We start from the raw sequence: 27,789 nt of genomic DNA on the forward strand, positions 1-27,789 counted from the left end.
GTAAAGGGGACCAATATTTTACAGTGTGCGCTTTAACAAATAATATACCTGTCCCTAGTAGGGTAAAAGTACTCACAGTTGATGTCTGAGAAGTCTATACAGATATAAGAAGACTGAGAATATTATGACCACCCAGACATAGCCACGTTGAGTACTGAGTCTATTGCCTTTAGAACCGAAACATCTAAAATATTAGGAAGACTATGAATTAAAAATGAGATCAAATAAAAACTGTTAATGGATTACTTATTATAGATCTTTCTCAATGAGGAAATGACCTTCTAATTTTGTATGAAGTTTCCTTAACATTATGGTAGTAAATTACTTGCCCCATAAAATGGAAATATTAAATTCAATTAGTTGTCGGTAATCACTCAACAGCTCTTCTATCAATCTGGAACTTGAACTGCTTGGTTGCTAAAATGAAAAGAAAGGAAAATATACACAGATACTAAAAGACCACTGAGCAAGCATTTTTTTTTTAAGCAATAAAAATACAACACTACTAAATAAATTCAACAAAAAGGTTTGTTAATACTTTATTAGTATCTTCTAATGGACAGAACATAACGCAAACCAAATAAAAACTTTAATCTTCTTTTTAGTTCAATAAAAATAACTGACATTCTGATTGTTTCTTCTTTGTTAAAGAAGGAAAGTATTGATAGGTTAGGCACACAGTTGACATTTACTGTACAATGATATGCACAAGTTATCTTTTAACAACTATAATACTAAGATGTGCTCTTTATATTTTTCCCTTGTAGTACAGGAGCCATGCTCCTCTAAGCAAAATTTACTAATAACAAAATAATTTTACAAGGAGTGACAAAAAAGACTTTTAAAACAAGTCCTTAAATAAAAGGATGCAGCAACAACGGAATGTAAGTTGTTGGGTTAAGAAACAGTTTAAACTAGATCTCAAAACATTAAAAATTCATTTATTTTACAATTACTCAAATACACATGCATTAAATGAAAATATTGCACAAAATTAAAATTTTAAATTGTGAAATTTATATTGTTCTTAATTTTTAAAAAATTGATACACTTTCTGGTAGCACTTAACTGATTTTCCCCCAAACACCAGCAGCACAAACTTAAAATGAGCGAACTGAAATATACAAGAAAGTTTTTAACTTTTTTTTAAAAAAAAAATTAAGGCTAACCAAGTGCATCCATTGGTCAATGGCACAATTTTTCAGCAACTATTCAGAACACCCTAATCGTAGGAAATGCCCAGCTAAGCACTATATTTAAATCATACAATCAATTTTTAGGTGAATAAACTAGAAGTTAGTAGTGACGGTTTCTAAATAGTTTATATGTTACCTGAAAAATCAGAAAACCCAAACAAAATATGATTAATTTTGAAGGTTCTTGCCTAAAGGCACCACTGACTTAAAAACACATTCAAAAATCAAATATCCGAAGACTTAAAGCCTCTTCAGGTATATATTTATATATGCAATAAATGCATTAAATGTAATAACTTTATTAAATGTAGTACACTGTACTTGACATGGATTAAATATTTTACACAGCTTGACCAAGTCATTAAAACGTATCTCTAATTTTAGCATGACCACAGCTCTCTCTGATGTAAAAACACAGATGTGCGTGGAGAAGACGCACAGCCATTTACATAGACTCTACCATTTGACATTTCTGCTTCTGAAATATAAACTCTTTCAACAAAAATTGTTTTAAAAACCCACTTACTCATATAGTTTTTGGTATGACTGCAGTTACCTTGCAGGGCTCTGTTATGAAAAGTTGCCATTTTGCACGACCTTTCTTTCCCTGGTTGATGGCCAACATTCCTCACATTATCTGGAAATGCTTTTCACAGGTACACACTAGGCTCTTACATGAATTCTTGTTTACTCTTAGACTTATTTATGTCAAAAATATACTTGAAATGGGCAAGGGTATATTTGAAAATCATTGCACTTGTGGCCATGCCGATGCTTCCCACAGACGTGTTTCACAAATCCTCACTTTGAAAGCCTGGGGCATCAGGAGGGACCTCAGCAGGGAGACACAATGAGAAGAAAAAATACTATTTCTTCCATCAGAGTCAATAAGGATCTTTTCTTATTTCCAAGTTGCAATGAAAGGGATTTCATTTATGTAATTCTTTAGACATGCAACACATACTGAATATATGCATACTGTAAGTATGCACAACAGCATCATTAATAAATATGATTATTATTATAAAGCTTTAAAGGAAGGCTTTATTCTGTTATTAAGCTTCACTCTGTAAGTAGGACCTCAGTGAAAACAAGACAGTAACATCTTGTTCCAATCTTAAAGCTCCCAAATAACTGGGATACTGATACTCTGTCCCTTTATCTTAAGCACCCAGACGTTCTTTTAATACCAGGATCTTGGCTCAGTGGTCTGATGAGTAGCTTCACTATTTTAAGGTTGTAGTGTTAAGTGTTTTTAAAACAAAAAATGCTGACATACCCAAACCCTTAGTCAGTGTAAGTATTTAAAACTATGCAGAAATCCTGCATACAAGGGATATGAAGACTTCCAAGATGGACAAATGGAGAACGAGAAACTATAAGAAATGCAGAGGCTCCAAAACTGGAAAAGGTAATTTGTTGTTGTTGGTATAAAATTATTTTAGGGATTTAAATGTATACACCCAGGGGTTTTGCCAACTTGCTTTATTTAGTAGAATTTTACATTATGCAAAATATAAATAAAAGCATATTTTAAAAAATATTATAGTTCTGTTTTCATTATTTATTTTCATATATACACAGTAACAGAATTAAGAATTTGTATGTTTACATATGACTACTAAGCTCATTTAATCCTTTGATTTGCTACTTTTGCAATCGCCTAAGGTATGTCTAGATCACACAATTTAAAATTATCATATTGTAACTTTCAAGAGTGTGTTTTTTTTAATTTCCATATTTTTTAAAACAACAATGTATTTGGCAGTTCTTTCAAGAGATTATACTCCCTATTGTATAATCTGTAATCTCTTAAAGATAAAGAAACCTGTAATAATTTTGAAACTTAAGTGAGAATGCCACTATATGCTTCTTTTTGCACACAGAATACCAGAAGAAAATTTATGATTGAGTACCATAAGAGCAAAATAGAGCCCCAAAGCACATAAGAATCAATTAAAATTTGTTTTATACCAGTGAATAACAAATCCAATCAAATTCTGGTTTTGATTGGTTTTATTTTATGTCACAAAACTGTGATTAGGATATAAGGTTACTTCATACTTTAAGGGCATCCTGTCACTTTCCCCAGACCTGAAGCAGATGTTGCAAAGATCATTCGCCTGGCTAATCCACATTATATCAAAATTCTGATAAAGACCTATAAAATTATTATGCAAAAAACAAATCCCTCCAAGTCATACACTGCTCAGTTTCCCAGTGTTAAACAAATTAGCCAGTTTATCTGTGAACCATTGTTTTGTGCTTTCCTTAGCTTTCGTATATACATTCTGGCACTTTGTCATTGCTGGAGAATGCTGATTAGGCTGAAATGGAAGAGACCAACGTCATTCTTGCTTGAGAAGGGGGCAGTATCCTCTCAATGCTGCAAAAATATGCACCAAATCATTTAAGACACAGAAATCTCTCTTGGTAGTGGCTGGATTACAGACGAGGATGAGAAGAACCACAGTCCTATGGATGTATTAATAACTATTTTGAGACACTGAAAGACTGGTGCGACACAACAGTATATGAGTTAAGCCCCAGAAGATCTGTCCATATTATTAGTCTTGGACAAAATGAACACCAGCTTCATAGATTGGAGTGTCACCTTTTCTGTAAAGAAGGCGCTTGAGTAGTCTGAAGTTTCTGTTTATATTTCTGTATCTGCTTTGACCGTGAATGCAGTTTGTTGAAAAGTTCACGAAATTTATACTGTGGAAATAAGGTTTCCAAAAAGCCTTCCAGGAAGACATAAACCATTCTCCTATTTAACTGGTTGTGCTGAAACATTTCAAAAACACGAAGAATACCTTTCCGTGTTGTCTCAGCCCCAATAATGTGCTTCAGTTCATCTAAATGAAGAGGGGGAAAATAAACATAATTCATTACTCATATAAAGGAAACGCAAGGCCTAAACTATGCTCTAAGTTAAATAAAGTATATTAAATACACAGTTGAGTAATACAGGAGGTATTCAGTTAATGTGTTTTGGCTACATATTGTAACTGAGACTTAAAATTTAAACATCTGCAGGCATCCACCTACTTACTAGACACTGGGGATGATAGAGCGAAGGAAAAATCAGGATCCGGACTCAGAAACCCCACATTAGAGTTAGAATCCCTTAATACCTATATGGTACTTACCCATCCTGAGTTTGTTTCCTTATCTGTAAAATGGGGATTTACAATAAGCAAACTCTTATAACTGTAAGAATTTAGAGAACTTTAATGAAATAATGTGAAAAGTAATCCACAAAGTCTTAAACACTGTACAAATAGTCTTAATGTATCTAATGCACAGTGAGAAATACTACAAGGAAATGATGTACGAAAGCTGATTAATGAAAAGCTGTCAATGGTCAAAGTGCCATGAAAATACCGTAAGTATAAAGATGTTTACAGAGGGGAGAATTTCACATGGTACACAACAAGGAAAGGCTCTCTTTGTGGAAGTAACGAGTGAGGTAGACTTTGCTACCTGAGCGGGATGTTGACAGGCACAAACAGATGACGGTTTACCTTTGGTGGAGAGAGCAATGAGCAAATGAGCCCTAAGTGGAAAAAACAAGGCAGGTTCAAAAAATGGGAGCGCTACAATTCAGCTAAACTTTAAGATTCTTTGAAAAAAAAAAAAAAAGTGGAGAGAAGAATGGAAAGAAGTGCTGTGGCTACCAGAGTGAGCCAAGTTTGGAGTTTACTCCTAGGCAACGGGAAGTTATTACAGATAACTGAGTAAGGGAATATGTATGATTATCCTTAATGATTTATAATCAGGACCCTAATAGCAGTAAATGCTATGTAATTGTTTTCAAAAGAAACATACAACTTCCAAAAGGTATGTCTCTAAGTAGGAGTAATATACAATTTACAGAAAATGACTTATGAATGTACTAAAAACAGGTGAGGGATTATGTATATATAAAAACATACACCTTTGTATTTTCCCTCACTTCCGTTGAGTCCTCACACAAGTGTCCTCTCCTCTCACAACAGCAACTCACCAGCACTACTGGTCTCAGCGTTCACCAAGAGCTCACATCCTAGCTTTTCTTTATTGCTCTGCCTTCTGCCTGTGTCTCCCTAACAGAATGCAAGCTCCAAGAAGGCAGAGATTCATGCAAAGAAAGTGTGGCACATGATACGCTCTTAATAAATATTTACTGAACAAATGCAATAAAGTTTCTTTCAGCTATGTAATTCAGTCTACAGCACAACTGGTTTACTAATAAATAGTACATTAAATAATATTTCATCCTAAGCTATTGTTTATTTCTATTTTCCTAAGATGTTATTTCTATGATTTGTTTTTTTTTTCTCCAAATGCAATAGTATAATCTATAAGGTAGAATTAATAACCATTTGGCAGACCTCCAGCTTAACTGATGGAAGAGAGATTTTTAAATCTATGATGAAAATATAGTTTTAAAGAAAAACAAAGAGAAAAAAACGTTAAATGATGTTAAAGAACTTCACAAATACTCCTTCTCCATTCTCTATATTCATAATTAAAATGTGGAGAAGAAATATCTAAGTATTTTCAAAGATATTTGTAACTACAGAAGGAAGCAAACATCCATCCAGTCACACAAAACTGCTTTTCATATGACATAGGCTCTCTTGTTGAGAGAAGTCAAAATGGGGACAAAGTGAGTCTAAGTTAGTGAGATAGCAGTGTTCTAAAGTAATGCAAATTAGAACAGAATGCCACTATGTATACTTTCTTTGGAATCATGTTTTAATAGAGATTAATGGACCAAACAGTTGTTAATATGTAAAAGGAACCTCTGAAAGAATTTGTTTTTTCTCTGAAGTAGGACAAATATTCTTCCTGGAAACCTCACATTTCATGTTCTTTTATTAGCCCTTTCATCTGTTACACAGGATATTTATCATCAACTTTATTCTCAAAATGGTTCAAGGTAGCAAATGAAGTGGTTAAAAGCACCACTATTTTTCATGACTTAAAGCAGTGGCTTTTCCAGTTGCTGAGCACAGAGCAGAAGCTGAACAGTCACTTATTATACTAGCTCTGAACCTGGGGTAGCTTCTTTAACCTCTTTGAGCTGCTGTTTCCACCCACAGAAACCTGTGATGTTAACAGTACCTAGCTTCTTAATACTGTTATGAGAATTAGTAAAGAATATATGAGAAATGCGTAGCACAATAGCTGATATACGGCAAGTCATTAACTGGTAGTTACTATAATCAAAAGGCAGCTAAACCAGCATGCTCAATGCCAAAAATTCAGAAGAACTACAAATTAATAAGATTTTTATCAAACATCTTCACTCACCTGGCATAATTGAAAGTAATTTAGTTTTTCCTGCAACTCTTGTTCTCATTCGAATAGCTTTATCTCTGCATGGAACAGTCTCTGCTAAAATGCCATTTGGCCAAAAGGCATCTCTATTTAAGAAAATCAAATAAATCTTGTAAAAACTTTCATTTTCAAATGATACAAGTTAGCACAATTATTCCAATTTTCTACAGAAGACACAAATGTTAACAGAAAGTGGGAACATTATGAAATTTTATAGATGTATGATATTCAACAAATAGTAACTAAGAGCAGGGTTCAATTTTAAGTGTAAAGGGATATACATTGGAAAAGTAACAGATGAATTCTACCCTAGAATAACTTACAAACATTAACAAGTGATAAAGATAGCAAAATGGAATATATAGGTGACTACATTTAAACTCAAAGTAGGCCTCTGATCTCAATGAGAATGAAATCTTATCCAAATACAACCTCATAATATCTTGAATTTGGGTACCTTATAGTTAATCTCCCTTGGTGCCCCTATAACTTAGCCAATTTGAACCAATCCTGCACACACACTTACAGCTAGCCTTTTTACAACATTCCTTTCACATTCATACCCTATTCTCCCTCACTTGGTGTGTCTGATTTCTGTTCTCCAATTCACAGGCCAAAGATAGGAACTGAGCACAATACCTAAGGTTCCACCTGGGAATTTGGGCTGAGGGAGACAGACTTCCCAGAGCAGTTTTTCTTAACTTTGAACATTAGAAACACATGGGAGCTTTAAAATCTTAATGTTTAGGCCTTCTACTGGATTAATTAGTAAGTTAGGCTCCTAAGATGGGACCCAAACATCACTATTTTTTAAAGCTCTCCCAGTGATTCCAACATGCAGCCAAGGCTGGGAATCAGTGTTCCAGAGTAAACATCACTACCCTACCCTGAAATGGAATGTACATGTGCCATAGCAGGTGGTCAGACTTTTGGAAACAGTGTGGGGTAGGGAGGAGAAACTCAGCTTCAGATTAAAGAAATTTGCTGTTCCCTACTTTACAGCATGTGAGCCTTTGGACAAGCCGCTGAACTTCTCTAATCCTCAGTTTCCACATAATAAAAAATGGAGACAAAAATTCGTATCTCATAAAATAGGATAAAATCAGAAAGTGTACATAAAGCAGTAGGTGCCAAGCAAATAATTAAGGTTCAATATTGACAGCTCCTTTCTTGCTTCTGTTACTTCAAAGTACATGATGCCACGAATATGCCTTATCTTTCACTTTTAGAAAAGAGGTTCATTTCTGGACTATACCATGCTTTCCTTAAAGGGACTGTATTTTATCTCAGTCCTGATGACTGGCAAATTACTAGGCACAGAGGAGAGGTGCAGGGTATTTGTGTAGGATGAACATATGAACTGGAGTACCACTGCTCTTGATTTATATTCTTTTCGGAGGTTCAAATAGTTAATAATAAGTCCAGAGCCAGAGATGTACATATTTTTTTTTTAAGTTTCATTTAAAATCAAGGATTTCAATTATTTTCAAGTCACATTACTATGATAAAATGTAACCAGTATCTTAAAGATTATTCTTTAACACTTTTTTCAATTCTGGTTTTAAAGAAACACAGATCAAAGGGTCCATGGAACAAATGTTTATTATAATTCTTACAAGTCTTTTTGTTCATCAAAAAGGAAGAAAACAAAGAAAAGAAAAGCAGTGTAAGTTAATTAGTGATAACAATGCTAAACACTGTACTACCTGAAAGAAGTGACTGTGTCTTAAGATATACCTGAAACGTTTCACTAAGTCCGCTACTTGCTCAGGTGAGGTCATCCAATCAACATGGTCAACTATTTTTCTGAAAGTAAGGAAATTTAAATGAGTAGGGTGAAAATTTTAGAAAATATATAAAATAAGGAAACACTACTTTCATGGAGTAAGCAACTTAGTTTGTATGTAAATTATCTGTAAAAACACCAGGCTGTTTTAATGATCATAAAAGGCCCAGAGATGAAAATTCTCCTACAAAAGTTGAGCAATCTACTTCCAGAAGTACAAGTTTAAAAGCTAAGTAAGAACAGTTCTAAGGGAAGAAAAAAAAAAAGAAAAAAGAAAAAAACAAAAAACCCTGGTACCTGTTAATAGTATCACCATAAGTGGCTCTAATAAGCTGCTGAAGTAGGTTTTTGATATTCCTTCGCAACCACTGATTCCTCTCTTTTAAGTCAAATACTTCATCCATAAGAAGCAGCATTACTCTAAGTGGAATATTGTCATCCACCTGACAAAATATGGGAAGAAATAAAAAAATGTTTGAGTTACCTATCTATTATGAATGGCTACTTCTGCTGCTTTTACAAAATTATTGCCACTATTTCAGACATCAGAGAACAAGTTGTATTATAGTCTTCATAACCTAAGATTTCAGTCTAATTTTTAAAATATATGTCTTTAATAGCCAAATTATGGAAAGAGCCCAAATGTCCATCAACTGATGAATGGATAAAGAAATTGCGGTTTATATACACAATGGAGTACTACGTGGCAATGAGAAAGAATGAAATATGGCCCTTTGTAGCAACATGGATGGAACTGGGGAGTGTTATGTTAAGTGAAATAAGCCATACAGAGAAAGACAGATACCATATGGTTTCACTCTTATGTGGATCCTGAGAAACTTAACAGAAACCCATGGGGGAGGGGAAGGAAAAAAAAAAGAGGTTAGAGTGGAAGAGAGCCAAAGCATAAGAGACTCTTAAAAACTGAGAACAAACTGAGGGTTGATGGGGGGTGGGAGGGAGGGGAGGGTGGGTGATGGGTATCGAGGAGGGCACCTTTTGGGATGAGCACTGGGTGTTGTATGGAAACCAATTTGACAATAAACTTCATTTTTGGAAAAAAAAATAAATAAATGTTTTTAACAGTCATTTTGACACAATATAAAATTTCACAGCCCTACAATTCCAAGGTGGTAGAGAAAAAAACTTCTTAAAGTGAATCTATGAAGTCCTGGGAAGAGAAAATTTGGCTCTTTTACTTTTAGTAGAGTCTGTACTAGTCTGATAAGGTAAATGCTATTCCCTTTGCCTATTTTCTGGAGCATCTTTTACAAGAGAACAAAATATTCTCAACATTTCTCCTTATTTAATAGAACAAAACACAATCTACACAAAATAACATGTTTTCTTTTGTTAGTGAGTTGTCTGTATTTAGGTATTTTAAGAAGCTGAAATAAAATTCAGTATATAGCTAAGTTAATACTACAAAAAGCATATTTCAATACATTTCTAAAATTTTAACTTTTAACAAGTAAAAATCTGTACACTTTTGCTATGGGAATATGCAATTAATGGTATAAAAATAAAGGTAAAAGTAAAGACAACTAGGAAAAAGTTAAACAAAAGTTTAAAAAAAGGTAAAAAGTAAATGCAGCTAGAATGTTTTCATTCCAAAAATACATACAAAGATTTAGAACTATAATAAAACTGCATATAAATGCCAGTAATTTTATAATACTTTCATCACCAACATACTCTATTTCCTCATCCATATTGTAACTTAAATCTTTAGGAAATTCCATGAGTTATATATTTTTCACTGTCATGCTGTCAACATTTTCTTAGTGCACCTTTCCTTTCACATGTTGAAAACTCATAGCTAAACCAAACAAGGGGTGGCTGAGGTTGGTGAGGGGCATGGCTGGTGGGGAAAGAGACCAATTTCACTCCTGAGGTAAAATAAATATTGCTCTAGTCTCTGATCAAGTATACTCACGAGTCTGGAACAACATGGTAATTCTAATAAATACCTAAATTATAAAAACCTCTAACAGAAGGTATGATGTTTTGGATATTATACCAGCATAAATCATAACAAAACATTCTAAAATGAATTTTAAAAAGCAAATAATAGATTATCTTTAATACAGTTTATTATAAGAATTTCAATGTGAAACTGAAGGGAGGTAATTGTAACTTGAAAATAAATCTGCCTAAGAAAACAGAATACAAAGCCCAGACTCAAACATATATGATTATCTGATCTGTCACAAGGGAGAAATATAGGACACATGGGAAAAGAGGGCCTTCTCAGTAAATGGTGCTTGGGTCAACTGGACCCCTACCCTCATTCCATACACAAAAATCAATCCTAGATGAATGGGGAATTATATTTTTGCATGATAGAATAAAAAATATTTTTAAAGAAAATCATAGGTGATCTCTGTGACCTTTCAGTAGGCACAGATTACATACATACATTACACAACAGGACACAAATCAGAAGATATTCACAATACACAAATACTTATATCTAACAAAGAACCACTATTCAGATTATATAAAGCACTCTTGTTAATCAAAAAGACAAAGAAAGCCAAGCCAACAGAAAAACAGAGGAAAGAGCTAGACACACAAGACAAGACACCCAAATGGCCAATAAACATATGCAAAAAGGTTCAACATTTCAACAGTCATCAGAGAAATGGAAACCCACATGAGATACAACCCAAGTGGCTAAAATTTAAAAGACATAACATATTGAGTGTTGGCAGGCTATGGAGCATTGAAATTCTCATGCATTGCTGGTAGCAGTGTAAGCAGCATGAACACTGTGGAAAACTATTTGACAGTATCTATTAAAACTGAATTTATGAATACCCTCTAACCAAGCAATTCCATTCCTGGGTATAGACCCAACAGAAATGTGTACTCAATTTTTTAATCAAATGACATGTACAAGAATGTCCATAGGAGTACTACTCATAATACAACAAATAAATTATACTATATTAACAAAATGGAATACTGTAGGTCGACAAGAATGAAGAAACTACAATCACACAAAACAACATGGAAGAATATCACAATGTTGAGCAAAATAAGCCAGACTTAAAGGAGTACATACCTTACTGTTTCATTTATATAAAGTATAAAAGCAGGGTAGAAGTCAGGATAGTGATTATCCTTGGTGGGGAGAGGATAGTGACAGGAAGAGAGCATTAGGGGCTTTCTGGGGTATTAACATTCTGTTTCTTGTTTAGAGTGATTACATGGACATGTTCAGTTTGTAAGAATTCATCAAACTTAACACATATAATATATACACATTACTGATAGGTATACATATTATACTTTGTTAAAAAGTTAAAAAGATTTGCCAAGTATGATTTCAATTACAGTTGAGTACTACCAAAAACAAAATTAACTCACAGTATCATCAAGTTGAGCTGAGACCCGACAATGTTCAGGATCTGAATCAGTCTTCGGAATTAAAGGAGGCACCTAACGTTTAAAAACAAAAACAAAAACAAAAAACAACAAAGTAAACACACTAAAGAAGACAGTGAAAGAACACAATATAATAATCAATCAAAATGAGCACTAAGCATAATAATAGTGTTTAATTTTATTTTGGGGACAATACATAAGCAAAATTTACATAGTATTAAAAAGTATTAACAATCTACAATTAGAAACCAAATGTTAAAGTGTGATTACTTCTTTACCAAAAGATATTTTTTCCTTTAAAAGAAAAAATGGACTTTTGAGTTGGAAGGGGAGATTATTTAGTCAAACTCCTATACTTTTTAGAAGAAATTAAAGCTAAGAAAGGTTAAATGATTTAAAAACCAAATGTTCGTAGCACAGCCAGGGAATGAAATTCCAATCTTCTTTCTTTTACCATAGGGAGCTTAACAGTATATTAACAAGCTTAAAAAATGAATTAACCTGTTGTTAGATAATATAAGTTATGGGGAAAATGGACAAATTATCATTTGTCAGCATGACAGGAATCATCAAGATTACCTATAACCCCTTCATGTTACTAGTAAGGAAAAGGGACCTGGAAAAGCTCAATGAGTTCTGTACAAAGTCATATGGGTAGTTATCAGCAAGACTGGCACTGGAAAATCCTCATTTTCAGTGTTAGCGTTATGTTCCCATGATTAGAAACAAAGATAAAGCATCAGAGAAAGTATGAGAATAAATAGAAAAGTATGGATTGAGATACACATTATTTTAGGAGTTGTCTCTTAATGAATTTCTGTTATTTAAATATACATATATATATATATATATATATATATATATATATATATATGATATTTAGTTAGATCTGGCACATGATCTAACAAATAGAAAACTCTAATAGTTACATCCTTTCTTTTATAGTCTTGATCATAACCTTAAACAAGTAGGTCAAAATTATAAAAAGTATAAATGAGAAAGTAACAACCTATTTGGTCTGCTACCTGTATTTGCTAATGTAATGGAAAAGTTTCCTAGGAAACTCTTCTAATACCACTCACTGGTATATAAAAATAAGGTATGGCCTCAGAGATAGATGACTGTGAGACTTTTCCTCCCTCTGATCTAGCCACTTGATCATGTGAATCAGGAGAAATTAGGCTTTATGTTTCCTGATGAATACTAACATAGCTAATTTGCACAATAGCGCTTACTTGCTTTGTTTTTGAATTTAATAGCATCATAAAATAAAAACGGCATAATAGAATATAACAGTATAAATAATGTTAACATTACTGGCTTTTACAATTCTACCACAGCAGAGCTTGAGGAATGACTGGATTATAGAGTATCCATTTCTGATAAGAATTTATTCTCTTTAGTTTTTTTTTATTATTTATAAGACTATATGTCTAGAAGGCTGTGGACTTCTGAAAAGAAATAAGGTAAATCTAAGCAGGAGCTCAATAAATTTTAGTTAACTTAAAAATAGTTTGCTGTAGGTATTACTGAAAACATCTTCTTACCTTGAAAAATGATTGCTTTATGTCTTGGCCTAATCTTTCTGACATTTTGCCCATGTTGTCTGACATTTTAGTCATTCCCTCTGCCAAGCTATCAGGGAGGGATTTAACTGCATTTGAAACATTCCTCATAGAATTTCGAAGTGGATTTACAAAAGTGTCCATCTAAGGGGAAAAGATATCATACCATGACTTCATTTTATCAGATTTGTTACTTAACTGAGAAGCGTGGGAAAAACAGAATCAATACACAAGAAGAATGCAATCATTTTCTAGTCTATAGTATCTCATTGTATTTTAAAAGTACAGAACTGTTGTCTTCAAAATGTATGGTCTTAAAGCTGTATTTTCACACATAAATATGATTAAAAGCTTGGGGGTGATGAGGCTATTGCTAGAAAATATAAGCTTTCGCTTATATAAAAATAAAATACACTGTTAGAGATACTAAGTTTGGGTGCCTTATTAAGGAAATCCTGAAAAAAAAAATTTCCCAAAGAGAAATTAATTCAAATGGAATTAGCCACAATGTACTTCTGCTACAATTCAAGGCAACAATAACATAGACATTTTGAAGAAACACTGAAAAATAAACAATTAGATAAAATAAGCAGAAAGCTCAAGTAATTAACAACTAAGATCTTTTTTTTTTTTTTTAATAAGTTTTAGATTACATTACATGCTGTTTAAATCTATACAGGGAATATGGAATTCTTTAGTAAGACAGAATAGAAGAAGTATAAAAGAAAATGTGATGAGGAACATAAAAAGGAATAATCTCCAGAGGGCTAGGAAACATTAAAATTGACATTCTGACTGTACAAATGTTAGATAATTTCAATTAAGAAAGGGAGAAATAGGGGCGCCTGGGTGGCGCAGTCGGTTAAGCGTCCGACTTCAGCCAGGTCACGATCTCACTGTCCGTGAGTTCGAGCCCCGCGTCGGGCTCTGGGCTGATGGCTCAGAGCCTGGAGCCTGTTTCCGATTCTGTGTATCCCTCTTTCTCTGCCCCTCCCCCGTTCATGCTCTGTCTCTCTCTGTCCCAAAAATAAATAAACGTTGAAAAAAAAAAAAAAGAAAGGGAGAAATATCTAGAAACCAAAATAGCCTACATATGGTACTGAGATTTTTAATAGAAACAAAAAAGAAAAAAGGGACAGAAAACCAAAGTCATACAAAAAACTAAAGAATATTTTCCAGAAAATGTGAGTCGCATGAAAACTATTGCAGAAACAAATTATGTTCCCTGAAAAAAAAAGAAAAAGAAAAAGTTAAAAAAAAATAAACGAACTCTACTCCATTGCTTCAGGAACACAGCACAATGTTAAGAGATGAGTTCAAGAAGACAAAATTACTTTACTCTAATGTTTTCATGATTTTTTCATTAAGAAAAACTAGAAAAGATAAAATAAGTACTATTAATAAACAAAAGCAAAAAGTGAATTTCAAGAGAACTGTAAAATAACTGGGAGTTTTTAGTTACTCCTTGGATTAAACTGAGCCAATAGCGCTATAGATATGCTTGATGGAATATGCAACATTCAGGAGGGACACTGTCACAAAAGAACAAGTCAGAAGAGAACCAAAGGACAAAAATCAAAGATGAAGAAGGATTTGAAAAACACTACCACTGGTACACAGATACAGAGGTAAAAGGATAAAAAGATGAAACTCACTCTGTGCATGTGCACTTGTGTGTAAAATTGTGTGTTCTTATATATGTAGCCTCATGCTATCTTAACACTAAACTACCAATGATACTCTTTTAAAGTAACAGAACCTAAATCTATATCATGAGTTAGTTAATAATTATAAATAGTTGCCTGTGCACCATCCTTGACCTACAGAATCCATTTATTTTTCTATCCTTCTTCCTTTTTGCTTTTTAATTTCTGAGGGTAAAGTCCAAGCATCTGTGTTGGGGGTGCGGAATGGATAAACTAGGGGGATGGAAAAACCTCCACAAATGATTCTGATGCCTAATCCTGAAAAAAACAGAATTTTAGAAGCATAAAAACAGAGTCCATCACTTATGACAAGGTTTCCAAAAACAGGATATCTCTTAAAACAAACAAACAAACAAACAAATGTGTAAATTACCAAGCAGAGGAGTTAATTATGGATTGCCATCATAAATGTACACGTAGCCTGACTTACCAAAAATGTTGCCTATTCATTATCACTTCAGATATGTGTATCAGTAACAACACAAATTAATTTTAACTTAAATTTAGATCCCTAACTATAGCTTAAAATGCCTCATACCATGATGTAAAACTGGATAGAGGGGTGCTTGGGTGGCTCAGTCGGTTGAGCATCTGACTCTTGATTTCAGCTTGGGTTGTGATCTCAGGGTTGTGGGATTAAGCTTTGTGTCAGGTTCTGCACCGAGCATGGAGCCTGCTTGAGATTCTCCCCTCTCCGTGGCTCATGCTATCTCTTTCTAAAATAAAAATAGGGGCGCCTGGGTGGCTCAGTAGGTTAAGCATTCAACTTCCGCTCAGGTCATGATCTCGCAGTTTATGGGTTTGAGCCCTACATCGGGCTCTGTGCTGACAGCTCAGAGCCTGGAAACTGCTTCAGATTCTATGTCTCCCTCTCTCTGTCCTCCCCTGCTCACACTCTCTGTCTCTCAACAATAAATAAATGTTATAAATAAATAAATCAATAAGTCAATCAATCAATAAATAAATAACATACAAATAAAAAATAAAATAAAATAAACTGGAAGAAAGATAACTGTGTGCATAAAGGAAGACTGTTACTTATCTCTTCCTAGGAATCGCCTGCATGTCTTGCAAGGCTAGACAAATTGTGTGACGAAGTTAATGTGTTATAATGTATTATTTCTCAAGCTCTGAGAGCCACGGATAAAATGCTTGCAGATGATTTTCGCTATTTAATGTCCAGTAAAATATAATTAAGGAAAAAATATTAAATTATAATTTAGCCAAAAAGGATATGTAGCTGAAAAACCTCTAATTCTTGACATGCGTAAAATTATTTTGCCAATCTAAAAGAGGTCAAGATGAACTTGGTAATTACCAACATGATTTATCAAAAATGTATGTTACTAAGGATTTCCAGAAATGATTTGGAAAGATCTTTAAACTCCAGTAGTAATATTTTTAAAAAGTGACACATAGCTGTTTGGATATACAACATATATGTGCTTTACACACACACACACACACACACACACACACACACACACACACACGCTAGTATGGTTGATAACAAAGAATTGGGTAGGGGAGCCTGGGGGGCTCAGTCGGTTGAGTGTCTCGCTTCAGCTCAGGTCATGATCTCACGGTCTGTGGGTTCGAGCCCCACATCTGGCTCTCTGCTGTCAGAGCCTGGAGACTCAGATTCTTTGTCTCCCTCTCTCTCTGTCCATCCCCTGCTCGCACTCAGTCTCTGTCTCTGTCTCATTCTTTTTTTTTTTTTTTTAATGTTTATTTATTTTTGAGACAGAGAGAGACAAAGCATGAACGGGGGAGGGTCAGAGAGAGGGAGACACAGAATCCGAAACAGGCTCCAGGCTCCGAGCTGTCAGCACAGAGCCCGACGCGGGGCTCAAACCCACGGACCGCGAGATCATGACCTGAGCTGAAATCGGCCGCTCAACTGACTGAGCCACCCAGGCACCCCTGTCTCATTCTCTCTTAAAAATAAAATAAAATAAATTTTTTTTTAAGAATTGGGTAGATCTGATGTAATGTTTCTTTTATCTCAAAAAAAGCTGTCATCAATTCATTAGTTTATCTTAAAATTGATACAATCTTAAGAGAGCATATAAGGTAAACATCAAAAAGATGGAACACCAGAAGGAATCTCTACTGACAATAAAACTATTCAGAGTTGAAATTTCCACTCACTCATGTCAATCATGAAATACAAAGACAATCCCACCACATCCCCTCCTTCCAACATTGTAAGGTACATAATATGGAGCTTGTTATTATAACACTCCACTTAAAAATCTTAACATCCACTTGGACGTTAAGACCCAACGCCCTAGAGTAATCATAAAAGTTCTGATGCTTAATTTTTACTTATTTTGTACCAATTTATTCATCTTCTTAAAAAAAAAAAGAGTCTTTTCGGTGGGGGTGGGGGGAAGGAGTGGCAGGGAGGTTGTGGGTTTTGTTTTCTTTTTTCATTTTGAAATAATCTGAGATTTCTGAAAAGTTGCAAGAGTATATAGAATTCCTGCACATTATTCACCCAGCTTTCCCAAGTGCTGTGACTTCTCCTGTTATTACTGCCACTACTACTACTAAGAACTAACATTCATTCCGAGGTTACTGATGTACCAGGTGCTATAACACATGGAGTATCACATTTGATTCGTACAACGCTTCAAAATGAGAACATCTTCATTACTTGAGAAAACTAAAGGACCAAAAGGTGAAGTAACATATTGCAAGTCATAGCTAGTAAATGGCAGAGTAAGGAGTTAAACCAAAGACTAATTCCAAAGTCTGTATTCTCACCTACTAAACTATCTTGCCCAATTTCAGTAGTCATTTATTGTCTTAACCTACCATCAGATTCCAAGTGTACGGCTCATATTCTTTGAAAGGCATTTAAAATAATAAAGTTTTCACTCAAGGGACATAAATACTTTCGGGAACATAAACTATTTAACATTTTTTCTTACCCTTATTCCACGTATAAGACATTTCCTCCCAGTAAAAGTTCCTTCTCAAGTTATTGAAAAGCTTGTGACCTATCTCAGGTAAACCTTCCTTATTGCATTATTTCAAAAAATCTTTTTTCTTTTTTTCAAGCTCCTGTTAGACTTTAATCTACATGTAAAAACAGGAGTTTATACTTATTAGGAATACCTATCAATAGTAAGTTTACTAATGCATAGAAGATAAACATGCCACGAAGTATTTAAGAAAATTTTCTGGTTTTAAAACATACGTATACAAATTTATTTTGTTTTATTTAAAAAGAAAGTATGAAAACGGACCTATAAAGAAAACCAGTGTAATAGTCTGCTTACCTTGCGAGCAAAATCCCCTTTCCCTTTACTGTAGGCTTTGTTCTCAAGGAAATCATACACATAGTGAGCCAAAGCTGGGGATGCTTTCATCATTTCAGGAGTTAGTAGTAACTAACAGGAAAAAAAATGGTATCTTATATTGATATGGTACTGGAAATTTAGTCCTGTCTATAATTTTATCTGCTAGAAAGTTAAGAATATACAGAATTTTAATTCTGTGCTTTAAAAAACACAATTATACAGTTTATAAATAAAGTCATCAATAATTCTATTATCATTAACAGTTTGGTGCATATTTTTCTCATTGTGCTATTTTTGACTTTCAGTGCATCTAATGTCAAAGCTGTCCAAATGGATTTACCACAGTAGTCCTCCCTCTCCATACCTGTGATAAAGTTTAACTTATAAATCAGCCACAGTAAGAGATTACCAACAGCTAAAAATAGAACAATTCTAATAAACTCTAACAAAAGTTGTGTGAATGTGGTCTCTCTCTCAAAATATCTTACTGTCCCCATCCTTTTTGTGATGGTAAGAGATGATAAAATGCCTACATGATTAGATGAGGTGAAGTGAACGACAATATGCATGTGACATAGTATCAGGCTACTAATGACCTTCTGACAATTCATCAGAAGGACGATCTCTGCTTCTAGACCACAGCTGGCCATAGATAACAAACCACAGAAAGCAAAACCATGGATAAAGGGGAGACTCCAGTAGTCCATTTTCAGGCTTTACAGTTTATACTATAAAGATCCACAACAGTAAACTATTATGTTATTCACATTCTAATTCTAATGTTAATATTAATAGAAAGTACATAAAATAATCCAAATAAAAACTCTGAAGCATCATAAAGAAGCACGAAAACAAAATACGGCCTTCACAACTGTTAATGATATAACCTACTACTTAGTTCATTCAGTGGAAGGTTTTGACATACATTGAGTTCATTAGATACAATATATACGGTACAGCCACTTTTAAAAGATTCATTTAAGGAGCCAGACTTGGAAGAAGGTAGTTATCTTCTATATCTAATAATTGATATAGATTTTTACACAATTAAAGCTAGTACATTAAAAAAATCAAAATGTTTGACAAGAGTCATACCAATCATTTCTGACGTTCAGTTTTAAGTCAGAAGACAAAGGTAAATAATAAGAGATTATATGTTTTTACTATCCTTTCAGGAAATAATAATGCCATGGAATTACAATTATGGTTATAAATAAACCAAAGTGAACTTATAAATGCTTTTATAAATGTGTAAGAGAGAGAGAAACTTTCCCAACAAAATATCCAGTATAGCATTAGCTAAGTTTCACTAAATACTAAGGCAGGGTCAGTAAACCTTTCATAAAGGTTCATATAGTAATTATTTCAGGTTTGTGGCCCACTGTGTTTGCTGAAACTACTCAACTCTGCTGTAGTAATGTAAAAGCAGTTAACAGACAATAATAAACTAAATGGATAGCTGTGTTCTAATAAAACTTAATAAAACATGTGGTGAGCTAGATTTGGTCTGCAGTCTGCCATTTGCTGACCCTTGTTCTAGAGGATGGAGTGGGGATCTAAATAATAGAACATTATATACCTGGGCTGAGGCTGGGTCTACTAGTAAACCTTTGCAAATTATTCATTGGAATAAAGAACTATAATGTAAGATCATTATTATATCTGGCATCTGGGTACCCATGTCTAAAACAAAGTTACTTCGGGGAGTCGTAACAGCTCATGCAGTAAGTAACTTGTGAGACAAATTTTGTTATTTCATGACAGAAATCTGTAAATCTTAGATACTGCATGTCAGAAACAGTCCCTTGAATCTATTCCTCTCTTGAACTATCCTATAATTTTAGAAGCCTTAGACTCATTATGGACCATAGGAAGCATTTATCAGGAATGAAAATCTGCTAGCTTTGGATACACCTTGAAGAGCTACTATCCACTGAATTGGAAACATTAAACTGTTTGGTGTACCATCAAACACCTAGACTTTACAGTAATGTAGAAAAGATAGGTGTATGCATCTAACCCTGAACACACAAAATCCCGATCACTCAGTGTCCAGGAAACTTCTTTGTCAATAAACAGAGAAATAATGTTGATAAATTACTGAGCAGACTGCATGTCACATTGGACATGCTACTCAAAGGTGGTATTCTATTCCACTATTATATTAAAACATTACTTAATAAAGAAAAATCTACTATATCTATATGCTATATTAAAATAAAAATCCATGAGTAATAATAAACAAGGGCTTACCTGCAAATATGCATTTAGATCCTTTTTTCTCTTTTCTAAAAAATCTCTATCCATATTATTAAACGTCTTTTTACCAGGAAGCTTCAAAATGCTTGACAGATTTTCAAACTAGAAGATAAAATACATTCAATAATTTTAGTTTTATAGAAAAAAAGTATTTTCCAAATAACAATCCTCTATCAAAAGCATCTTTAACAGATTATTTTGCAATGCATTATACTAAGCAAAAATAAGAAAATATGTCCAAAACACAGTAGTAATGCTATTTATTAATAAAGGAGTATTTTCAATTAAGAATGACAAACATGAATAACTAATAAAGATGGGTGATGTCCACATGGGATTTCATTTTAAAACTCCCGATTTTGTTCAGAATTATCAATACTAAAAGGTTTTAAAAGTGTTTTCTTTAACATTTTGACTTACGAATAAAGTATTAGCAAATATATTTTTAATGATCAAATATCCATGAGTTTCTGGCTCTTTAAGAAATCTAACAAATCTTTTTTACTATTAATGACTTTAAATCAGTTAATCATTGTAATAGCTATTAAAAAAAAAGGTAATTTCAAAATACAGATTGCAATTATACTACAACTCTATATAAACAATTATAGTGTAACACTGACACTTCTTCCCCACCAAACACATGAGAAATGAACTCACAGATTACTAAGAAAAAGTCTAAGAGCCATTAATATGTATCTTATCTTTATAAGGCCACGAACACAAAGTATACACGCTCTAAGTCTAGCATTTATAGACTTAACATTTAGGCACACCTTCAAAGATCCACATATACAATTTTAACTCTACCAGGGGCTAACAGAGTGTAAAAGCAAAGTCATTTAGCTAGTGACTAAGCCTGGCCAGCAGTCTAGTAATTGAAATTTCAAGCAATCTTAGTGTCTTTCCCATGTGATACATGTCCTGAAGTGAAACAAACTTTCTAAAACCATTCTTTGTTTAAAAACATCAACAATAATGGATCTATAGAGAAAATTCATTCCTGCTGCAGAGATTAAAGAGGAAATGAAAAGATGCAGGATGATTTGTATCTCCAAACTGAAAGATTCAGAAAATTTATTTTATTTTTCAATATTTATTTATTTTGGGAGTGCAAGTAGGGGAGGGGCAGAGAGAGGGGAACAGAGGATTCAAAGCAGGCTCTGCGCTGACAGGCTGACAGCACTGAGTATATGCAGTGCTCAAACCCACGAGCCGCAAGTTCATGACCTGAGCTAAAGTCAGATGATCAGCCTCAACCGACTGAGTCACTCAGGTACCCCATTCTGATAAATTTTTAAATGGAATGGCAAATCAGATAGTTGCTTGACACTATAATGTGAATAAGTTCATTGTATGTTATACATGAAAGGTAAAGGCAACTCTTTTGCCTCAACAAAGGCAACCCCCCCCAAAAAAATCAACAACAAAAACAAAAAAAAAGGAAACATGCAATTTACAGGGAAAATGTTATGCTGGAGTGATATTCATAAATTTGTTTGGCCACAACAGTATTAAAATAGGTCCTCATTAGATCAAATGTCCAGTGGAGAGCTCCTGGTTTTAAGAATTTTTTTTTTTAAATCATACCTTATGGAAATAAATTTAATTTTTCAAGGTGTCCTAAAAATATTTAATTTTCCGGAATATTACTTATCTACATTATCCTAAACTACTGATTTATTTTTAATATAATTTATTGTCAAATTGGTTTCCATTTAACACCCAGTGCTCAGTCCAACAAGTTCCCTCCTCAATGCCCATCACCCACTTTCCCCTCTCTCCCAACCTCTCAGCAATCCTCAGTTTGTTCTCAGTATCCAAGAGTCTCTTATGGTTTGCCTCCCTCCCTCTCTGTAACTTTTTTTTCCCCCTTCCCCTCCCCCATGGTCTTCTGTTCAGTGTCTCAAGATCCAACTATGAGTGAAAACATATGGTATCTTTCTCTGCATGATTTATTTCACTTAGGACAACACTCTCCAGTTCCATCCACATTGCTACAAAAGGCCATATTTCATTTTCTCATTGCCGCATAGTATTCCATTATACATATAAACCACATATTCTTTATCTGTTCGTCAGCTGATGGACATTTAGGCTCTTTCTCTAATTTAGCTATTGTTGAAAGTGCTGCTATAAACATTGGGGTATATGTGTCCCTATGCATCAGCACTCCTGTATCCCTTGGGTAAATTCCTAGCAGTGCTATTGCTGGGTCATAGGGTAGATCTATTTTTAGTTTTTTGAGGAAACTCCACACTGTTTTCCAGAGCGGCTGCACCAGTTTGCATTCCCACCAACAGTGCAAGAGGGTTCCCATTTCTCCACATACTCGCCAGCATCTATAGTCTCCTGATTTGTTCATTTTAGCCACTCTGACTGGTGTGAGGTGGTATCTCAGTGTGGTTTTGATTTGTATTTCCCTGATGAGGAGCGACGTTGAGCACCTTTTCATGTGTCTGTTGACCATCCGGATGTCTTCTTTGGAAAAGACTCTATTCATGTCTTCTGCCCATTTCTTCACTGGATTATTTGTTTTTCGGGTGTGGAGTTTGGTGAGTTCTTTATAGATTTTGGATACCAGCCCTTTATCCAGTATGCCATTTGGAAATATCTTTTCCCATTCTGTCAGTTGCCTTTTAGTTTTGTTGATTGTTTCTCTTGCAGTGCAGAAGCTTTTTATCGTCATGAGTCCCAACAGTTCATTTTTGCTTTTAATTCCCTTACCTTTGGAGATGTCTCGAGTAAGAACCTGCTGTGGCTAAGGTAAAAGAGGTTTTTTTTCCTGCTTTCTCCTCTAGGGTTTTGATGGTTTCCTGTCTCACATTTAGGTCCTTTATCCATTTTCAGTTTATTTTTGTGTATGGTGCAAGGAAGTGGTCTAGTTTCATTCTTCTCCATGTTGCTGTCCAGTTCTCCCAGCACTATTTGATAAAGAGACTGTCTTTTTTCCATTGGACACTCTTTGCTGCTTTGTCAAAGATTAGTTAGCCATACATTTGTGGGTCCAATTCTGGAGTCTCTATTCTATTCCATTGGTCTATGTGTCTGTTTTTGTGCCAATACTATATGGTCTTGATGATAACAGCTTTGTAGTAGAGGCTAAAGTCTGGGCTTGTGATGCCTCCCGCTTTGGTTTTCCTCTTCAATATTACTTTGTCTATTTGGGGTCTTTTGTGGGTCCATACAAATTTTAGGATTGTTTGTTCTAGCTTTGAAAAGAATGCTGGTGCAATTTTGATTGGGATTGCACTGAATGTGTAGATTGCTTTGGGTAGTACTGACATTTTAACAATATTTATTCTTCCAATCCATGTGGATGGAATGTTTTCCCATTTCTTTGTGTCTTCTTCAATTTCCTTCATAAGCTTTCTATAGTTTTCAGCATACAGATCTTTTACATCTTTGGTTAGGTTTATTCCAAGGTATTCTATGGTTCTTGGTACAACTGTCAATGGGATCAGTGTCTTTATTTCTCTTTCTGTTGCTTAATTATTGGTGTATAAAAATGCAACCAATTTCTGTACATTGATTTTGTACCCTGAGCCTTTGCTGAATTCATGTTATCAGTTCTAGCAGACTTTTGGTGGAATCTGTTGGGTTTTCCACGTAGAGTATCATGTTGTCTGCAAAAGGTGAAAAGTTTGACTTCATCTTTCCCAATTTTGATGCCTTTTCATTTTGTTGTCGGATTGTTGATGTTAGGACTTCCAACACTATGTTAAACAACAGTGGAGAGAGTGGACATCCCTGTCACGTTCCTGATCTCAGGGGGAAAGCTCTCAGTTTTCCCCACTGAGGATGATATTAGCTGTGGGCTTTTCATAAATGGCTTTTTTAATTTTTTTTTCTTTAACATTTATTTATTATTGAGAGACACAGAGCGTGAGCAGGGGAAGGGTAGAGAGAGGGGGACACACAGAATCTGAAGCAGGCTCCAGGCTCTGAGCTGTCAGCACAGAGCCTAACATGGGGCTTGAACTCACAGACTGCAAGATCATGACCTGAGCCGAAGTCGGTCGCCCAACCGAGCCACCCAGGCGCCCCAGCATAAATGGCTTTTATGATGTTTCTATCCCGACTTTCTTGACGGTTTTTATCAAGAAAGGATGCTGTATTTTGTCAAATACTTTTTTGCATCTATTGACAGAATGATATGGTTCTTTTCTTTTATTAATGTGATGTATCACATTGATTGATTTGCGAATGTTGAACCAGCCTTGCAGCCCAGGAATGAATCCCACTTGATCATAGTGAGTAATTCTTTTTATATGCTGTTGAATTCGACTTGCTAGTATCTTGTTGAGAATCTTTGCATCCATATTCATCAGGGATATTGGCCTGTAGGTCTCCTTTTTTATGGGGTCTCTGTCTGGTTTGGGAATCAAAGTAATGCTGGCTTCATAGAATGAGTCAGGAAGCTTTCCTTCCATTTCTATTTTTTGGAACAGCTTGAGAAGGATTGATATTAACTCTGCTTTAAATGTCTGGTAGAATTCCCCTGGGAAGTCAATTGGTCCAGGACTCTTATTTGTTGGGAGATTTTTGATAAGTGATTCAATTTCTTCACTAGTTATGGGCCTGTTCAAATTTTCTATTTCTTACCGTTTGAGTTTGGTACTGTATGGGTGTTTAGGAATTTGTCCAATTTCTTCCAGGTTGTCTGGTTTGTTGGCATATAATTTTTCATAGTATTCCTTGGTAATTGCTTGTATTTCTAAGGGATTGGTTGTAATAAATCCATTTTCAATTGTGATTTTATCTATTTGGGTCCTCTCTATTTTCTTTTTGCGAAGCCTGGCTAGAGGTTTATTAATTGTGTTTATCTTTTCAAAAAAACAACTCTTGGTTTAATTGATCTGTTCTACTGTTTTGTTTTGTTTTTGTGATTCTATATTGTTCATTTCTGCTCTGATCTTTATTATTTCTCTTCTTCTGCTAGGTTTGGGGTGTCTTTGTTGTTCTGCTTCTAGTTCCTTTAGGTGTGCTGATAGATTCTGTATTTGGGATCTTTCTTATTTCTCAAGATGGGCCTGGATTGCAATGTATTTCCCTCTTAGGACTGCTTTTGCTGCATCCAAAAGGGTTTGGATTGTTGTATTTTCATTTGCATTTGTTTCCATATATTTTTAAATTTCTTCTCTAATTGCCTGGTTGACCTATTCGTTCTTTAGCAGGATGTTCTTTAATCTCCATGCTTCTGTAGGTTTTCCAGACTTTTTCCTCGGGTTGATTTCAAGTTTCCTAGCATTGAGATCTCAAAGTGCACATGGTATGATCTCAATTCTTTTATATTTACTGAGGGCTGTTTTGTGACCCATTATGTGGTCTGTCTTGGAGAATGTGCCATGTGCACTCGAGAAGAAAGTATATTCTGCTGCTTTGGGATATAGAGTTCTAAATGTATCTGTCAAGTCCATCTGGTCCAATGTATTGTTCAGGGCCATTGTTTCTTTACAGATTTTCTGTCTAGATGATCTGTCCAGTGCTGTAAGTGGAGTATTAAAGTCCCCTGCAATTACCACATTCTTATCAATAAGGTTGCTTATGTTTGTGATTGTTTTACATATTTGGGTGCTCCTGAATTCGGTGCATAGACATTTATAATTGTTAGCTCTTCCTGATGGATAGACCCAGTAATTATTATATAATGCCCTTAACCTCTTGTTACCACCTTTTTAAAAGTCCAGTTTGTCTGATATAAGTATGGCTACTCCAGCTTTCTTTTGATTTTCACTAGGATGATAGATAGCTCTCCATCCCCTCACTTTCAATCTGAAGATGTCCTCAGATCTAAAATGAGTCTCTTGTAGACAGCAAATAGATGGGTCTTGTTTCTTTATCCATTCTGATACGCTATGTCTTTTGATTGCATTTGGTACACTTACATTCAGTGTTATTATTTAAAGATATGGGTTTAGAGTCATTGTGTTATCTGCAGGTTTCATGCTTGTAGTGATGTCTCTGGTACTTTGTGGTCCTTGCAACATTTCACTCACAGAATCCCCCTTAGGATCTCTTGTACGGCTGGTTTATTGGTGATGAATTCTTTCAGTTTTTGTTTGGGAAAATCTTTCTCTCCTTCTATTCTGAATGACAGGCTTGCTGGACATTCTTAGCTGCATATTTTTCCTGTTCATCACACTGAAAATTTCCTGCCACTCCTTTCTGGTCTGCCAACTTTCAGTGGATAGGTCTGCTACTACCCTTATGTGTCTACCCTTGTATGTTAAGGCCTGTTTATCAGAATCCTCTCTTTATCCTTGTATTTTTGCCAGTTTCCCTATGATATGTGGTGCAGAAGATTGATTCAAGTTACGTCTGAAGGGAGTTCTCTGTGCCTCTTGGATTTCAATGCCTGTTTCCTTCCCCACATTGGGGCATTCCCAGTTATGATTTGTTCAAGTACACCTTCAGCCCCTTTCCCTCTCTTCTTCTGGAATTCCTATGATACAGTCATTGTTCCGTTTCATTGAATCACTTAGTTCTCTAATTCTCCCCTCATGATCCTGGATTTTTTTCTCTTTTTCCATAATTTTATCTTCTAATTCACCTATTCTCCCCTCTGTCTCTTCAGTTCACACTGTGGCCACCTCCATTTTATCTTGCACCTCATTTATAGCACTTTTTTAATTCATGATGACTCTTGATCTCTGTGGCAATAGATTCCTAAATTCTTGTTCAGTTATGTTGCTTGTATCTGTTTTGATCAATTTTTTAGCTGTCATTTCTTTCTGGAATTTGATGAGAATTCTTCCATTGCATTATTTTGGCTAGTTTTCTGTCCCTTATGAGTTTTAAAAGCTTGTCATGTGTGCTCTACATCTGCGAGCACTGCTATGTTAAAGGGGGTCATACACTGTCCAGGGTCTGGCCCTTCAGGAGGTGTTTTGTGGAGAGTGTTACTTTCTCTCTGTTGTTGTGACTTTGGTTATTTTATTTCCCTACTCGTAATGATGTTTTGGACCCTCCACCAGGTGTGGTTTAATTTTTTCCTTGAAATAGCCCTATGGCCCCTCAGGTTGTCCTGGTTTCTCCCTGGTAAACTTAGTTTCTTTTTCTCCCAGACTCTTGGGGTTCAAAGTCCTTTGGCTTCAGCCCTTCTTTTTTTGAGAGATGTGGGAAGTACAGATTCCCCTACATCTCAGCCATGTTGGCCACCCACCTCTCCTAAACTACTGATTTAATTTTACAGAATACATACTTTATTCTAGTATTACAAGTACGTTATGGGTGAAGTGTACTGCGCTC

At 34.8% G+C, this 27,789-nt stretch overlaps 1 protein-coding gene across 3 annotated transcripts in view; it reads right to left on the reverse strand.

Moving 5' to 3' along the window:
- Positions 1-510: 510 nt before the first annotated feature.
- SNX13 (sorting nexin 13) overlaps positions 511-27,789 on the reverse strand; it is a 135,968-nt gene continuing 108,689 nt past the window's right edge. For 2 of the 3 annotated variants that reach the window (XM_047841186.1, XM_047841202.1), the window contains 8 exons: positions 20,533-20,640; positions 18,259-18,369; positions 13,248-13,409; positions 11,683-11,754; positions 8,608-8,753; positions 8,262-8,330; positions 6,498-6,610; positions 511-4,054 (listed from right to left, as the gene is read on the reverse strand). In XM_047841186.1, the coding sequence (XP_047697142.1) occupies positions 3,807-4,054; positions 6,498-6,610; positions 8,262-8,330; positions 8,608-8,753; positions 11,683-11,754; positions 13,248-13,409; positions 18,259-18,369; positions 20,533-20,640 (1,029 nt within the window). In that variant the 3' untranslated portion in view covers positions 511-3,806. The remainder of the gene's footprint in view (positions 4,055-6,497; positions 6,611-8,261; positions 8,331-8,607; positions 8,754-11,682; positions 11,755-13,247; positions 13,410-18,258; positions 18,370-20,532; positions 20,641-27,789) is intronic. The other variant, XM_047841195.1, reaches the window with a different exon arrangement.

This window comes from Prionailurus viverrinus, chromosome A2 (assembly GCF_022837055.1).
Source record: "Prionailurus viverrinus isolate Anna chromosome A2, UM_Priviv_1.0, whole genome shotgun sequence".
Classification (NCBI taxonomy): Eukaryota; Metazoa; Chordata; class Mammalia; order Carnivora; family Felidae; genus Prionailurus; species Prionailurus viverrinus.